Source organism: Polistes dominula, unplaced genomic scaffold (assembly GCF_049000335.1).
Source record: "Polistes dominula isolate Pdom_NZ unplaced genomic scaffold, Pdom_raw_medaka contig_79, whole genome shotgun sequence".
In the NCBI taxonomy this organism is placed as follows: domain Eukaryota; kingdom Metazoa; phylum Arthropoda; class Insecta; order Hymenoptera; family Vespidae; genus Polistes; species Polistes dominula.
Genome location: NW_028300916.1, coordinates 3234195 through 3250532, shown reverse-complemented (window position 1 = coordinate 3250532; position 16338 = coordinate 3234195). Strand labels below are relative to the sequence as shown.

At 38.3% G+C, this 16338-nt stretch overlaps 1 protein-coding gene across 5 annotated transcripts; it reads right to left on the bottom strand.

Annotated features, from left to right (window-relative positions):
* Positions 1–226: 226 nt before the first annotated feature.
* LOC107074403 (uncharacterized) lies at positions 227–15973 on the bottom strand. 5 transcript variants are annotated; one of them, XM_015335802.2, is made up of 17 exons: positions 15534–15973; positions 14995–15350; positions 12098–12513; positions 10384–10670; positions 9378–9775; positions 8968–9312; positions 8750–8891; positions 8265–8655; positions 7499–8102; positions 6857–7432; positions 6401–6694; positions 6034–6346; positions 5673–5945; positions 2516–2937; positions 2257–2442; positions 1839–2185; positions 227–1689 (listed from the first exon to the last, which is right to left on the bottom strand). In XM_015335802.2, the coding sequence occupies exons 2-17, from the start codon at positions 15175–15177 to the stop codon at positions 1638–1640; spliced, it is 5229 nt and encodes a 1742-aa protein (XP_015191288.2). In that variant the 5' UTR covers positions 15178–15350; positions 15534–15973; the 3' UTR covers positions 227–1637. The 5 variants fall into 5 exon arrangements, with proteins under 5 accessions (XP_015191288.2, XP_089026828.1, XP_089026829.1 ...); XM_089170702.1 differs by having other exon boundaries at positions 6034–6334; XM_089170703.1 differs by having other exon boundaries at positions 10384–10505.
* Positions 15974–16338: the final 365 nt, after the last annotated feature.

Below are 16338 nucleotides of genomic sequence, written 5' to 3'. Positions count from 1 at the left end.
CCCTCTTCCTCTTTCATTCACGTCCTCGTCTTTCTCTTCCTCCTCCTCCTCCTCCTCCTCCTTCTCTTCCTTTTACTTCTTCTTCTTCTTCATCTTCTTCTTCTTTTCGTGTCCTATGTGCGCTCGAGCGCATTAAAGGCGCAATTAAATTTATGGTTGTTCCAAGATAGTGTAGCATTTTTTTCCCTCGTATTTTCTTTTTTTTTTTTACCCTCCCCACCCCCTCTTTTCCTTTTAATTTTTTTCTCTCAATATTTTTCATTTATTATTATTATTATTATTATTATTATTATCATTATAATTATAATTAATATCATTATTATTATTATTATTTATTTTTTTTCCTTTTTGTTTGTTTTTTTTATTTATTTATTTTTAAATCTTACCGAATAAATGCGACGAGTACGTGCGCACGAGAATTTTCAATAAAAATTCATACTTTATTTGTTTGCACTATTTTTTTTTTTCTTTCTTTTCTTCTCTCGTCGTTCCTCTTATTTTTGACTCGATCATACATATACATACATACACACACACACACACTCTCTCACATGCGACATGCAAACGCGAGAAACATTCATACGTATGTACGGGATCTCTCGTGCGCACGATTCTTTAAAATCGGTAATTACAAATATCGGTGGTAAGAACAGCGGTAATAATTTGTTCAAATGGCAATTCCACGCATATATTGTTTTAAACACACGCATTATCTAACCTCACGCTGGGCGAGAACGCATACTTTCTCGTCGACAAAATATTCCTTTCGCAAACGTTTCTCGTATTTATCATCGCGTGTAGATACAAATTTCACATTTCGCATTTTATTTCTATCACTTTTTTTTGTTTTTTTTTTGTTTTCTCCTTGAATTTCCGCGTTTAACTACATTTTCATTCCGCTGCCGCATATTTTTTCTTTTTTTTATTATTTTTCTTTGGTTTTTATTTATTTATTTATTTTTTTGTTTCTTGTTTCTTTCTTTTCCTATCGTAATCACCTAATCACACGCAAAGTGTATGACATTTTATTTTCTTTTTTTTTTTTTGTATCCTATTTATTTATTTATTTATTTTTTTTTTTTTGTTAATCTTCTTTCTTATGAATAAAACGATCGATGTGTTGAACGATTCTAAATTGTCGTTTGGCTTTCTTTTCTCTATTTGTTTTTTTTTTTTTTGCGTTTTTTCATTGGCTTCCTAGATCGCAATCTACGCTGACGATGAAACTACTAACGAGTGTCTCTTTGACAATTTTCTCGATAAGACAAAAATCGAAAACGTTTTACGCGTACGTCGTCGTCATCGTATATAATCTTTTGTTGAAAAGTCACTGAAAACTTTGACACACAAACTTTGGCAAAAAGTGTCTTCCCTTCTTTCCTTCTTTTCTCACTCTACGATAAAACTTATTTTAAATTCTCGCGATTATAAGAGTTTAATCAAACGTTCATGGATCATCCTCTCGAGTTGCGATCGCGATGAGGATTCACGAATAGGAACCGAAAACGGGAGAAGAGGCAAAGGGTTCCCGTGAAGGTTGTGTTGGTTTATCATTCGCTTTTTCTTTTCTTTTTATTTTTCCGTGTGATATTTGTTCTTTCGTCGTCTTCGCTTTCTGAGCTGTTGCATTGGTCACATCAACCTATTTTTATCCATCGATCGATCGAGTATTCTAACGCTGCTAACCAGCTGTAAGAAATGGAAGACAAGAGGAAATGAAATATGGACAATAACATAATGGGTATTTTCTATGTACGTATGCAGTTGTGTATGTGTGTGTGGGAGTATATATTCAATATAGAATATAAAACAATATAAAAGAATATAAAAAACGTTACCGTTTCTTATCCATCTCGGACTCCGTGGCGAAGGTGTAACTTCTTTGCGTGGGATCCGGTGGTTGCAGCTCAAAGGCGTGCTTCCTGCCGCCGGAATTAGGTGCGCTACCGTAAACTCTGAAACCATGAAGACAGGTAACACCGAATGCCTTCTCAGCGTTGGCGTCATCGTAGAAATACAAAGCGGCATCTTTCAATACGCAATATCGTCTGGACCAGCCGGTAGGCGAGGATGTCTTTTTCGCGTGTTCTTGTTGTTTGCTTAAATAACCAAAGCAGTCGGGCTTTTGTATAGTGCAAGCTGGTAATTCACGCATTCTCAACGAGGCATTCAACCAAGTGTCTACCTGTAATAAAAAGATATATTACAAACAAAAAAGTAGCAATTATCATAGGTGTGTGATTACGATAAGATTACCTGATTGTTTCGTTCGATGGCTTCCTTAATAACCGTAGCCCACCTGCTCGCCGCTTCTTCCGTATCGGCAGCGAGCCGTAACGTAGGGGCTGCTTGTTTCTTTATAGCAAAACTGTGCAGTCTCAATTCGGGAGTAACTTCCACTTCGTATTTCAAAAGCATTACCGCTCCTACCGGTTGTGAATCCTGATAATGAATGAGGTAATTAGTTGATTTACGATTCGTTGAGAGCCATAAATATATTTGAAATTTCACTAACCGAGTCAGTCTTATAATAATAGAGACAATTGTCGCGACGCAGGGCGAACCATCTGCGAACCCACTTGTCCGTGTTCGAAGAAGTTGCCGATTTTCTCCATAAATAACCCGTACAAATAGGCTCCTCCTGTGCATCCTTAGCCCCATTCCTGGGCACTCGCGGTGCTAGAACGTTGCACGTCCTAGCGACTTCCAGCTCGAGGACATCCGTACCGGAATGAGCCAACCTGACGACTTCCGAGTGGGTCGCGTCCATGACGCTTCTACCGTTCACCGACATTATAATGTCGCCAACCTCCAAACCGGAACTCTCAGCAGGTGTGTCTGGTTCGATCGCGGATACTACCACCGGTTTTGATCCGTGAATTCGAAATCCAAACTCCCCATCGGCCTCTCGTTTCACGATCACCCTTTTGTCGCTCTCTGCAAATCGAAATTGACGAAGGAAAAATAAATGGAAAAATAAATGGAAAGAAAAAAAAGATATCGTGATATCCAACGGTTTGCGAGTTACGACGGTGTGTATAATCAGTTGCCATTATAGAAAGTAATGCGCCGCACGTGCGTCACGTCGACCCACTTTCCGCCGCCTTTTAGAGCGTTTCTATTTATTCACGGCGATCCGAGCGTGTATAAAGCCATGAATAAAGATCGGAAAAAAAGACAAGGTGTATATGGGAAGTATAGAAAAGAGACATCGACTGGAAACCGCTAAGCTGCTGGTTAAATATGAAAGGATTCGCATTTTATTTATCTCGGAGAAATGTCTAAAGTGCCAAGGAAATATTCCAAATTGTCTTTAATCCAATAGGGATTAATGATCCAAGAATAATCAAAGCAACAATACGTCAGCAACTTCGGAATTATCTTACCGAGTATATTCTATTCCCGAGAGTAGAGATCCCCTGTTGGATATTTTTAGAGGGTTGCAGATACATGCACAACTTCCTTAGACCATCCATTGCATGGATATTCCATATCATCGGAATTCTATAGATAGTACATCTACTTTAAAGGAATATTTAAACAAAAGCAATAAAGCTATACATTATATTTCCGATCGACTAAATTTTCCCTTCCTCTCCCTTTCTCTCTTTCTCTGATGCATGCTTGATGATGAACGCACGCCATAGTTATATACCCTACGTTAATGTATCTTGGATATTTCTGGATATCCGTAGAGGATTAAGCGAGAGAAGTGTGTCAAAATACGTACTACATGTGTTCCCTGTTTTACGACGTTCCACGAATCCTCAGCGTCCGTGACATGATTCGACGACATTTTTTACGTAGAAAAAATAAATAAGATCTAAATAAAAGATAGTAGAAGAAAAATAGAAAAGAAAAGATTGGTCAAGGAAGAAAGAATTTAGCAAAGTTATTTTCGGTCGAGAAATCACAAGATTCGAATGTAGAGATTCTCTTGTCGTGTGTCTCTTGACCTTGAGAAAAAACATATCGATTTGGCGGCACTCTCGGTAAACGTTCAATGCGCTTTGATCTTGATCGAGCGAGGACAACGAGAGGAAGATGGTTAGGTACACGGTTAAAGTGTTACAAGTATTGTCCGAATAATCGTTCAAATTTTCATTCTTGGCCCCACGTGCTAGCAAATCTTGGCGAGTTTCCGATTTTCGATCGATGTACCTAGGTTACTTGTTACATTAATTTATGTCTCAGTAATAATGACCATGTCAAGCTCTAATGTTCAACCTTGTAAAGTATAAGAACTTAGGTTTAGATTTGAGAGTTTCTTCTACCCCTATTCCATTATTAAAAAAAGAAGATTATTTACCAGGTGTCGTTGCACCGAGTCTCGTAAGAGCCTGTCCCTCCCTGCACCACACCCTAAGCATACACTTAAGAAGGTCCTCCAAAGCTCTTTTCAGCGACACATCCTCTTCCAATTGGTCCATCCTTCCACACTCTGAACTGTGCGTTGCCGAGTCGCACACCATCCTTTTTTATTTGTTTCTTTCGAAAGTTAATTGTCGATCTATCAAAAGAGGATACCAACTAAACGTAATAACTCGAGCTTTCCCGAAGCTTTTCCGAAGCTTTCCCGAAACTTTCCCGAAGCTTTTCCGATGCTTCGAGCTTACGAACCCGTGGAATGCGACTCGGCGCCCTGACCCACTGACTGCCGGCCAAAAGCTTCTTCTTCGAATGTTCGGCCCATCGCCACCACCGCCACCAACACTACCACCACCAACAACACTCTAATCTATCTATTCCTCTTAACTTTCGTGCTTTCTTTCCTCTTATTCGCAATAGCGTGTTTAGTGGCCGACCGGCTCTACCGTCCAACTCGGACGGCCAAACGGCAGAGCCGGCTAAGATATATTTAGACGACGCAGTATTACGCGCTGCTTATTTAAAGAAACGCTAAGAACATCTCTCTCTTTCTCTATGTATCTCTATCTCTCACTTGCTTTCGAATGATCAACCATCTATCCTCTTTTATCTCCCCTCATTTTTTTTCCTTTTTTTTATTTACAGGCACACACAACACACACACACACACCTCTTTCTTACGTCGAGTTCCCAAAGATTTTTTGGGAACATTCTTGGACGATGCCGTATACACTTAGTAATAAAAAAAATCCAACACTCGCGTGTTCCACATTTTTCTCTTATTTTCAAATCCTTTTCTGAATTATTTATCTAATATTAGAAATATACTATTAGCTTGTTAGAACTTTTTTTCTTTTTTTCTATAGATACTTGTTCAAATGAAAAATAATTGTCTCTATTATCATCAACATCCATCGAATGTTATATTACGCTGTATTTTTATATTCTTTATTATTAGTTGACGACAATGTTACCCTTATTACATTACCTACCCCTATCTTAACTATTATTGAATGCATAACGCTCTATATACGCGAGAATGCTTTGAGAAAAACAGTCATCCTGTATCGATTTAAAAATACTCTAACCTTCGACGTTCAAGGTCTTACTTGCTATGGTTAACCCTCTCTTTATCTCCTTCACTTTAATATTTCGAGATAGCTACGATGGAACTTATACGACGGATTATCGATCGAATGTATTTTTCCTTCTTTATGATAGTATGTATTAAGATTAAAAAAAGAAAAAGAAAAGAAAGGGGTACATCTAAAGGTTAATTAATTGAACAATTTTCTTATTCTCACCAAAATTTTTCGTTTGTATCCTCCTGTACATTTCGCCGCTACTCTTTCGATGAACCATCCGATGTGTAGCCGCTTGATACTTGTGTCGAAAATTTCTTTCGCTTTCTGTCGATTCCTGAGAACCCCTTCGTTCTTTGAGTATACTTCCTAAAATGTCATCGTCACTGTCACGACTATCCGGACGACGCCAAACGTGACTTTCCTCAAAATCACCGATGTAAATCCATTCTGCACCTGTATACGGTTCCACGTAATCATCTTCATCTTCTCTCCCTGTGTGTTGAGGATTAATAAATAATTATAATTAATAATTTATCATGGAAAATCCTTGGCTTAAAACTTTGCAATTATGTGAGCAAACCTGTTAGAATTTCCATGCTAGCATCTGTACTTCGAACTTGTAGTCTTTTTCTACCAGCAGCAGTTTCATCTATCGATCCTCTGCTTCCTGATCTTGGTCCAGCACGTTCCTCCGATTTAGCCCGAATGTCAGATCGGCCAGCACTACGACGATGTCTTCTATCGCTACGATCCTCCAAACGATATCTCTTGTCAAACTTCTTGTAAAGTCTTTGACTAGAGCCATGTTTCGAACTGGTTGATCTGTGTCCTTCCGGTGAGTCAGCAAAATCCGCTGGTGGTTTGACAATTTCCTCGGAAACCTCGAAGTAAATCTACGGTTAAATATAGTCGTAATTAAGGTGTTACATCGAACGTATTTAACCTACCTTCCTCCCACAATGATGACAATGTGGTTCGTCTAATGTAGTAACCGTCATATATGGCTGATCGGTTCCTTCGCTATAAAATACACTGTCGCTACCAGGACTAACAGATCTAAGAGATTCAGCTGATAGAGCCTTTAATCTTGCTTCTGGACTATGACGATCTATAATCACGGTACGATACTCGTGTCCAGGACTACGTTGATAACGCCCGAAACTCAAACGATTTGAACAAACGTCGTCTGCTATACGAGACCTTCTTCTTGGCAAACTACCAGTTATAGCGGCATTCTTATCCTACGAAATATTATAATAGAAAATCCTGATCTTTGTAATTCTTATTAATTTGAGAATTGCTGCTAAGTAACGCGCTAAGTAATTACATTTGAATAGCTATAATCAAAGACAAATGTACAATTTGAAAGAAATTTAATATAGTATAGCACAATAAAAACGTACCTCGTTGCTTCTTCTTCTTACAGGTACGTAGCTACCATTTTTCCTTCTTGGACTTTCCCTGGTTCTACGATGCCTACTACTATCACCAGTGTCTCTATGCATATGATAATGATGATGATGATGCATACGATAGTAATGACTACAGCTGGAATCATCGGATGTAGCTGCATGTGTACCATCTTCACTTTGTTCCAATCTCCATTCTTCTTTTTGAGGACTTCGGCTAATTGGCTGTTGTTGTTGTTGTTGTTGTTGCTGTTGCGGTGATGCTTGTGGTTGTGATTGTGGCTGTGGCTGTTGTTGCTTCTGTTGCTGTTGAATTTGTTGCAATTGACCATTGTCTCGTTTTCTATTATTACGATGAGGACTCCTCGAAGGTGTTTGTTTTGATCTCGACCTCGAAGATGTGCTCGCATTATCTAAATACGAAGACTCCGTAATATGTTCCGATTCCGTGGGAGTCAGTCCATTGGTTAGATCCAAAGTTTTCCGTTTCCTTCGACGTTCTTCTTCGTTCCAAGCACGCTGATCTGGCGGGGATTCGGCGTATCCACCAGATGACGAACGATGTCCTTCCTGATATGAAATAAAACTGATCAAGATTGATGAAACACTGAGAAATTCAGGTTACATGATACTCACGTCTTTTTCTAACTCTGCCTCAGAAACGTGACCACTTTCTAATGCTATCTGATCAAGTTCCTGCATTGTCGCCATTGCATCCTTCAAATCGTAACTTCCTGAACTACTACTGCTAGTTGATCTTGCTGGAGAAAGTAATTCTTCAACACCGAAAGGATCTTCTGTCTCTTCCTCGATCGGTCGTGGACTACAAGGTTCCTCGAGCACGGCCTCGCTTCTCGCTAGACTATAAATCGAGCTAGCACTCTCGAAAGAGCTACCCTCCGCGGCGGTGGCTGTGGTCGATGCTGGTGCTGATGCCGAGGCCGAGGCCGAGGCCGCGGCACTGGACGTTTGCGGTGGCCTAGACCAGGAACTCGTAGTCGCGGAAGTACCAGTCGTGGTCCCAGTTTCGGTCGAGGTATTGGCAGTGAAATAATCCTCTGTCGTCGAGGTTTCGGAAAGGTCGGTGTTTGTACGACCACCAGAATCCGTTCTAGCTAGACTCAAACAAAATTCGCTCGACGATTGTGATTGTGGTTGCGAGGATGATGGTGCTGGACTAGAACGACGGAAGCCAGTTTTCGCTCTTCCGTTGCTCGTTGCCATCGTTGAAGTGTCAGCGCTGAAATAATGAAATAATAAAGAACACTTTAATGAAGAAGAATGAAGGGTTGCATGCAACGTGTTCAAGATCGAACACATTGAGTGTGAACCGTGTAAATTGATCAGCCTATTTATGTCTCTCTACGTAAATAGTTAGCCTTTGTCGATTAGTAATTTCAACCTTGGCGTGAGAGGTTGTACAGGCGTTGCAGGCTCGAGGCGTATTCTTGGACTGGGCGTGTGCATCTCCTTCACATCTTCGGCGTCCAGTGCTTCGGTATCCATAGAAGAGTCTTGCTGATGTTGCAGAAGTAAAAGAAGCCTCCTTTTTGGGGTTAACAAGGCGAGAGAATCGGCTTGAAGTACCGTAGCCTGGGACTCGTTCCAAATTCCGTCGCTGTGGTCCCTTGTTATGTCGTTCGCTAGGGAATCACTCGAGGCGAACGGAGAAGTCCCAGGAATGCCAGTTACTGGAGATGTTGTCGATAATGGAATATAAATCTTTCTTACGTGCGCCAATTCGTGGTTCAATGGTGGTTCGTCTTTTGGACTTTGGGGCATTCGTCGAGGTGCTGTTTAATCGTTAATTTAATTGTTAATTTAATTGTTAATTAAACATTTCATATCTATGTATTGAAATATTCTTGTTCTATGTTATATTATCACCTGATGACGTTGGTGAGGTAGGCGATGTTGGAAGTGACCTAGGTAGCATAAAATCACCGGACAATGGACCCTGTACTCCATCCTCGAGGGATACACTCCTCTTACGGAAAATTCCACGACGTATAAGATTTTCATGAAATTCCTAAGTCAATGACAAATGTTAGAGAGGTAATGTTTTAAGTACGTGTGAATTATTAAGAAGATACTCTCTTACTAACTTCTTCGTGATGATCGTCTTGAGGAGAAGGTACTCTTAAAAGAGAAAGATCCTCCGGAGTAGATGAAAATTCAACCGATGTTCTAACCGTCCTACTCCATGGATCCTGATGATTTCTTCTACAGGTATGCGGATAACTTGGTTCACCAGCTTCACCGACTAATTCTCGTCTCTCTACTCTAATTTCACCATCGGAAAGAGTTTTTTGTAATGGCAGGAACCTTCGCGTGGGTGTTGACAAACGATTAAGAATGGCACGTGCGTCAGGTGAAACCGGAGCTGGCTTAAAATCTATAAGGATTTCTTGGTCTTCGAGTTCGATGGATTTTTGTCGTTGATCTTGCGACTATAAGCAAATATTATCAATTGAAAATGAAATGTTAGAGATATTTCAAATAATATTTAACTTACTTTACACAAAGGACCGTCGATGTCTCCATTAGGCAAAGATTCGTCCTCGTTGATGGGATGACTAGGAAATTGAGGTGGTGGAGTATCGACGATGAACGGTGACCGTGGTGGTTCCTCACTTTGCGTTCTGTGAAGTGGCTCGTGTTCCATTTCCTCTTTGGATCCTGGACTAGTTTGTATACCACCCAAAGGCGTACCCAATTGTCCAGCCTCGGAATAACTTTTCGTCAACTTTCTACCATTAAATAGACCATTCGTTTGAGCTCCCTGCGAGACCATCTTTACTCTATGAATAGTTCTAGGACTTAGTGTTACGGGTGGTACTCTAGTACGAAATTCTGCTGGGATTTCTGTCTGCGTTGCTTGCGTTTTCATGACGCCACGTTTCGGAAACTTTTCTAGAAATAAAAAATAACCATTCTTTAAAGAGAGAGAGAAAGAGAAAGAAAGATAGTCACGTTTGTCCACTTAATCGATTATTTTCTATTCGCTTCCAATAAAAACTTTGTCCTCTCGTTAATTATCAGAACACGTTGATCGATTGCCATTTATTATACACGCCAATTAAACGCCCATGCAACGAATATTCTAATGGAAATGTTTTTTTTTTTTTTTTTTTTTTTTTTTAGAAATTGGATAAAAAATGTGATAACCATTCGTACATCATTTATAAGAATAATTATACCAACTTGTAATACTATCTCAATATTACTTTAATAAATTCAATATGGAATTCCCATCGCGTTACGATATTGGCAATTTCATCATCGAAAGGAAGTTGCCGTAGGATAGTAATCTAACGGATGGTTCAAGCTTACGTGAATTTCATTAGATACATATATGTGGAAGCAAACTGTTACTTCAAACTAATATCATACTTTCCTTCCCGTTATTAAGACTCTTCAATGGATCATTATATTTTTATACTTGATAAATAATTATTTATCGATTTGTTTGTAATGTTCAAGTATCCGTAAGAAAAAAAAAAAGTGAAGTAAAAACTTACCACGGATGAGTGGAGCGTAAGAATGGACGAGGGGTAAATTCGAGGACACAGTGGTGTTTTGCATCATTGGCTGCGAGTCAATAAGGCGTTCCGGGTTGTGCGACCTTGGTGGACTTCTACTCCTGGGAACGTCGAAAGATGTGAGCGTATGCGATCTGGCGAAACTCACGTGTTTCGTTTTAGGAGCTTGAGGACCTTGCGAAGAGGGTGGTGGAGGCACAGGGGGTAATACTGGCCTTGGGCCTTCCATCCTGATGGATTCTTCGTCTTCGGGCAACCACGTGTATCTTTTTCCAAATGTTTTTTTCATTATATTCTTATTTACTTTGATGAGAGAAAAAAAAAGAAAAAAAAAAAACAAAGAAAACAAAAGAAAAAACATTTCTTCCATCATTTTTATTTTATTTATTCGATGGATAGAAATAATAACTAGCTAGATGATTAGTATTTGTAATAAGGGTTGGGTTGTGTCAGGTTGGTGTTACATGCTTATATTTTATTATAAACACTGATCATCTATTTCATTATAAATTATAAAAGAGTAACTATAATTAATTTGATTTCTGTCTGTTTCTAAACCATTCGCGAAAGTTCTCTTATTATTATTATTTTTTTTCTTTCTCACATCGCGACAAGTCTCACGATTCAATTAAAACTACATAGATGATAAAAGTGTCAGGGTTGCTACGATCGGTCGATCATCCATCCGTCGCATACGTTTGACAACCGTAATGAAACGTGGAACGGCACAAAATAGTCGCACAAAATAGTCAACGCGTCGGCCGGCGCATAGTAAAACGTAATTGCATTCGTAGCCAAATGCTTCGAGATAATGTAATCACGAGTGTCCGGCCTAATTATGTCATATATATCGGACATAAATTCGTACTCGAGCGTGTGGCAACGTTGCTGGGTTAGACCATCTCTCTGACAGAGATGACGATTTTAATTTCAACGGCAAAAGGAATTATTTAAATGGCTAATAACTTACCGATTTACCCACTACTTGTTGCTAATAGATTTGATTAAACGTTAAATTTCCTTTTTTTAATCCATTTTCTTTTTATTTCATTTATTTTTACCAATTTATATCGCGTCGGTAAAAATATCGCTAAAAATAGTCGATTATTATTGTTGTTGTTGTTGTTGTGTTGTTTGTAAGTGGATGGAAAAAGATAAATGAATGGATGTCTGGAAAAAAGGGGCGTATGTTACATTTTGATTAAATATTTAAAGAATCTTTTGTTAGACCCTTTAACACATTCGCGGTTGGCATATTTTTTCCTTTTTTAATACTGGCTACCGGCAAAAATAATAAATTATTTACATTTATATTTAAATAATAAAATATAATTATTTTTAAATATTATATTGAAATTATTAAATATAAATTTAATATATAAAATGTATCTTTATATATTTATATGAATATTTAAATATTAAATATTATATATTTATATTATAAAATTTATATAAATATATAAATATAATATATAATTTATATATGTATATATAAAAATTGATTTTTATACAATTTGTAAAATTTAAAATGACGTGAATCACGTCAGCGGCAACTAGGAATAGAACTTGAAAAGACGTGAATTCACGTCAGCGGTCGCTAATGTATTAATAAAAAATAATATATGTAACATACGTCCATGTTTTTCGTGTAAATAGGAAAATGAATATTAAATTTGTCGGTTGAAATTCTTACTTCTTAGGATCGGAGACGGTGCAAAATGTTCTTGGTCTTCGTCGAAAAACTTCAATGTCATCTTCAAGATCGTAACGAGAATGACCTCTGGAAAAGTTCGTATAGGGTTGCTGATACATGATAGGTAATGAATATCGAGGGTAAGGAGCATCGCAAAGATTTTCATCGCTCGGGACACTTCTAACACAAGCAGAAAGAATGGAACTTCTGGTCGAGCTGCATGGCGAAGGTCCTCTCGTTGATAAACAACCAAAAAATCCACCGGTCGATTTTTCAACAGCGTCCAATTGTCTACTGGTTATGCAATATTGCTCCTTTATGTCTTCTCGCGAATAAAGTGGCGTAGCTCTTCGATCCCAATCTCCGTGAAAGGATCCACCACCACTGTGAAGATCAACTTGCGTTGAAACGTCCACCTAAAATCATCGAACATGTCATGGTTCGAGGTTCATTTCCAATGAGATTGGAAATGAGAGATTCTATGCGAAATAATAGAGAGGAATAAATAATTCATTGCTCTCTTATTAAAATCTTATTGAAAATCTTTCTACGAATCTTGTTAAAACGTTCTGTCTCATTTACTAAAATATCACTAGGAGTCGTACATCGCAACACATTTTCAATTGGCTTTGCTTCCCCATGTAGAAACTTATAACAGCCGGTTGTTGGGTATATACCGAACTTCTGCAATTTCCTGGACTTCATTATCCTCGGCATTGCTCTATTGTCTCGACTAAATATACACGAACGATGATCATCTTCCTCTCGAAAGATAAACATCTCGAGTATCCTATTCTCATAGGTGAAATATATATTTCACATTGAAATATAGTTAGAACTATTCGATAAGAATAGCAAAGGTCTTTTTCCCAAGAAGGATAAATTCCAAAAGCGTTTTCCTATCTATCTATATATATATATATATATATATATATACATACGTATGTAGTAGGAACATATCCAGATGGTATTTTGCATATTACAAGACAACCTACTTCAATCTTTTCCAACATGGATAGTTCGCGATCTAAATGTTACACACCTTCCAGGCATATAAATTTACTCTGAAATATATTCTTCTTACTTTTCTTTTCTTTTCTTTTCTTTTCTTTCTTCGTTGTTAGAAAAGAAAAAAAGTAATGTCAGAAAGGAAAAATAGAGAGAAAGTAAGACAAAGTTTTTCTTGAACGGATTTACTATCATTTCGTAAAACTTTTTTTATTTCAACTTTTTTCTTCAAAATGATAATCTTTTCTATTTTGAAACTTTTGTTACGTAATGCACGTAGTGTTACTCACGTAGTAAGGAAAATAAATGAAAACTTGTAAGAGTAGGTGTAATCATTCGTAAAGTTGATAGATCTATATCAGATCGATCAATATGCATTGAAGAAGATAATCGTCATCCCCCTTGATGCATAACGCACGAGGGACCACACCTACTCGATGGACACACTTGGTGGGCAACGTAACATCGTGTAATAGTCATTTTCACCCATTGCAATTGATTACCACGAACAAATTGTTTCATAGCGTGTTCTTCCCATCTTACACAACCTTTACAAGGTTATCGATAAAACATGACAAATCAAAATGTATCTTGAATTTTGTTTTTATTAGCAATGATAATATCATAGATTTATGGATACACATATGTGTATCGATGTATTATGGTAATTTCGGTACTTTTGCAAGTCAAAAAATTTACGATATATTTGATATTACAATTATTGATATAATAAAATAATTTCATTAGTATTTTTAGATTTAATCTGTTGCTATAATTACCGGCACAATTATATGTAGTATAACTATGTGTTTATCTTGTGTTCAAACAAATACATAACAGGTACATCTTTTGATGTTATCGTTGCAACACACGATCCTTTGACATTTAGTCGCAACAAAAAACACACGATTTTCTGAATGAACTCGACCTTTAGCAGTTCGTTCGGTACTCAAAATTGAATGACGATATAACACCTCAGTTGAATATTTCCTTTCACACTTTTTCTCCTATCATTTCTCATATCGCGATGAATAAAATGTTGAAAAGAAAAAATACGTTTGAAAATTGTTAAAACGTTGGGGGAAAAAATAAAAAAAAAAAAAAAAATAGAACAATCTTTTTCCAATAAAAGTGACCCATATTCGATCTTAGAAAACGAGCCTTCTCTTCGAGTACGTCCTTCAGTTGGGCGCGAACACTTATTCCAAAAGAGAGACAGACGAAGACGATAGTTCAAAAAGTAGAAAGAATAAAAGAATGAATAAGAAAAAGTATCGATGAGGTGGTAGGCATAGATTTGTTCTTAAAACATTTAACCTACTTTTTGGATCATTCTTTATATTGTATGAAAGTTTCTAATGAAAATATATGTATAAGTAATATTATATACGAAGACGATATGAATGTTTTCTATCAACAAGAGTAAAACGAGAAGCTAAGTGATGTTATCTCTTTGTCGGTAATCGTAGCGTTTTATCGTTAACAAATTTATCATGAAAGCTTGCTACGATATAATCGACGACTAATGGAAGTTTATTCGAGGGCGCAAGAACATATATATATATATATATAGTATATAAATATATGTATTATATATGATATACATATACATACATATATAAACGAGGAAGTGGCGCGTACGTATATTGTATCGTCAAATTTCACAATGAGTAGAAATCCCTGCGGCGGTCTGACTAGTCCGGTAGTTTACTACTGGTAAGTCAGTATTATACGGAGAGACAGAAAAACATAGAATAAGAAGTTGGGACACAGAGGGGGTTGGTTAATAAACACGACGTGTACTTTCATAGGGATGAAAGAAGATGGATAGAAAGAGAAAAATAACGATAGATAACATAGATAGATAGGTAGATAAAGAGTTTGCTTACCTGAGGATGAAAGGCGTGCGTCGTAGCACCGAGAGTGTTGGCCTCTGAGCGCAGAACGGTGGGGGTGAAATTGGTGGTGGCTGCTTGTAGGTTCCTAGGATTCATGGCGATCTCCGGACTGGGATGAATCTTCCTGATGCCCTGGGGTCCTCCCGTGGGACCCATTGTGGGAGCCTTCACCATCCTTGGCCACACCCCCGTTATACGGCGGGGCACCCTCTCTTTCTCTTTCTCTTTCTCTCTGACAAGCTAACGCTCTCTCGCACGTTCGCTCGCTGCTCTCACGCACACTGACCCGGCCTATCGATCTGCTCTTTTTTATTCCACTTTCCTCTTTCTCTATCTTTATCTCAACTCTTGTTAAAGTAAGAGAAAGACAAACAGACAGAAAGTCAGAGAAAAAGGAACAGATCAAACAAAAGAATAAGAAAAACAAAGAAAATAGTATGAGGAAATAGATAGAAAAATTGGTCAGCGTCTTAGCTGGACCAAAAGAAAAGAAAAGAAAATATAAAGAAGAGTAAGTAGTAATAGTACACGATTAGGTCAGCAGCCAACAGAAAGGCCGACGTCGTCGTCGTCTTCTTTCATTGTCGTCCTCGTCGTTGCTCGTGTCTTCGTTCTTCCTTTTGATTGTTGCAGGCCTCTCTTATCCGTTTTAGTTTTTTGATAAGAAGGAATGAAGTAAGTCAAGTAAAGTAAAGTAAATTAAAGTAAAAACAGAAAAGAAAGAAAGGATGACTTGTTCCTGGTGGTAGTGGTGGTGGTGGTGGTGTTGGTGTTGGTCGTCGTCGTCGTCTTCGTCTTCGTCGTGGTCGTGATCGTTGTCGACGAGGTTTTCGCTGACACGACCGAGACGAGACGAGACGAGACGCGACGCGACGCTACGCGACGCAACGCAACGCGACGCGAAGCGACGAGAGATGCGAAGAGTCGACGCTCGACCGTGCGACTGAGATGCCTTGCGTCGAGGGTGGATATAAATTGATACGATGGAACGAGAAACCCTCTCATTCTCTCTTATCATCCCTCCACTCGCAAACCCTTTTGCCACGGAGTGGGGGTAGATCGCCAGGAAAGTCACAAGGTTGGGAGGGATGAATTACGTTGGATGCACCACCCTACTTCGCAACCTCCCTACCTTCCCTATCTCCCTACCTCCTATTCAAACCCCTCTCTCCATCTCAATACCTCCCCTATTTATCCCTCATTTTCTCGCTCCCGTTCATCTGAGTACCGAGGGCGGACAAGCCTACTTCATCCCTTCTCTATGTTTTTCTATTTTTCTGTCTACGTGAACTCATTAGTTACAACATTGCATTAAGAGGAACTTCTGGAATATAA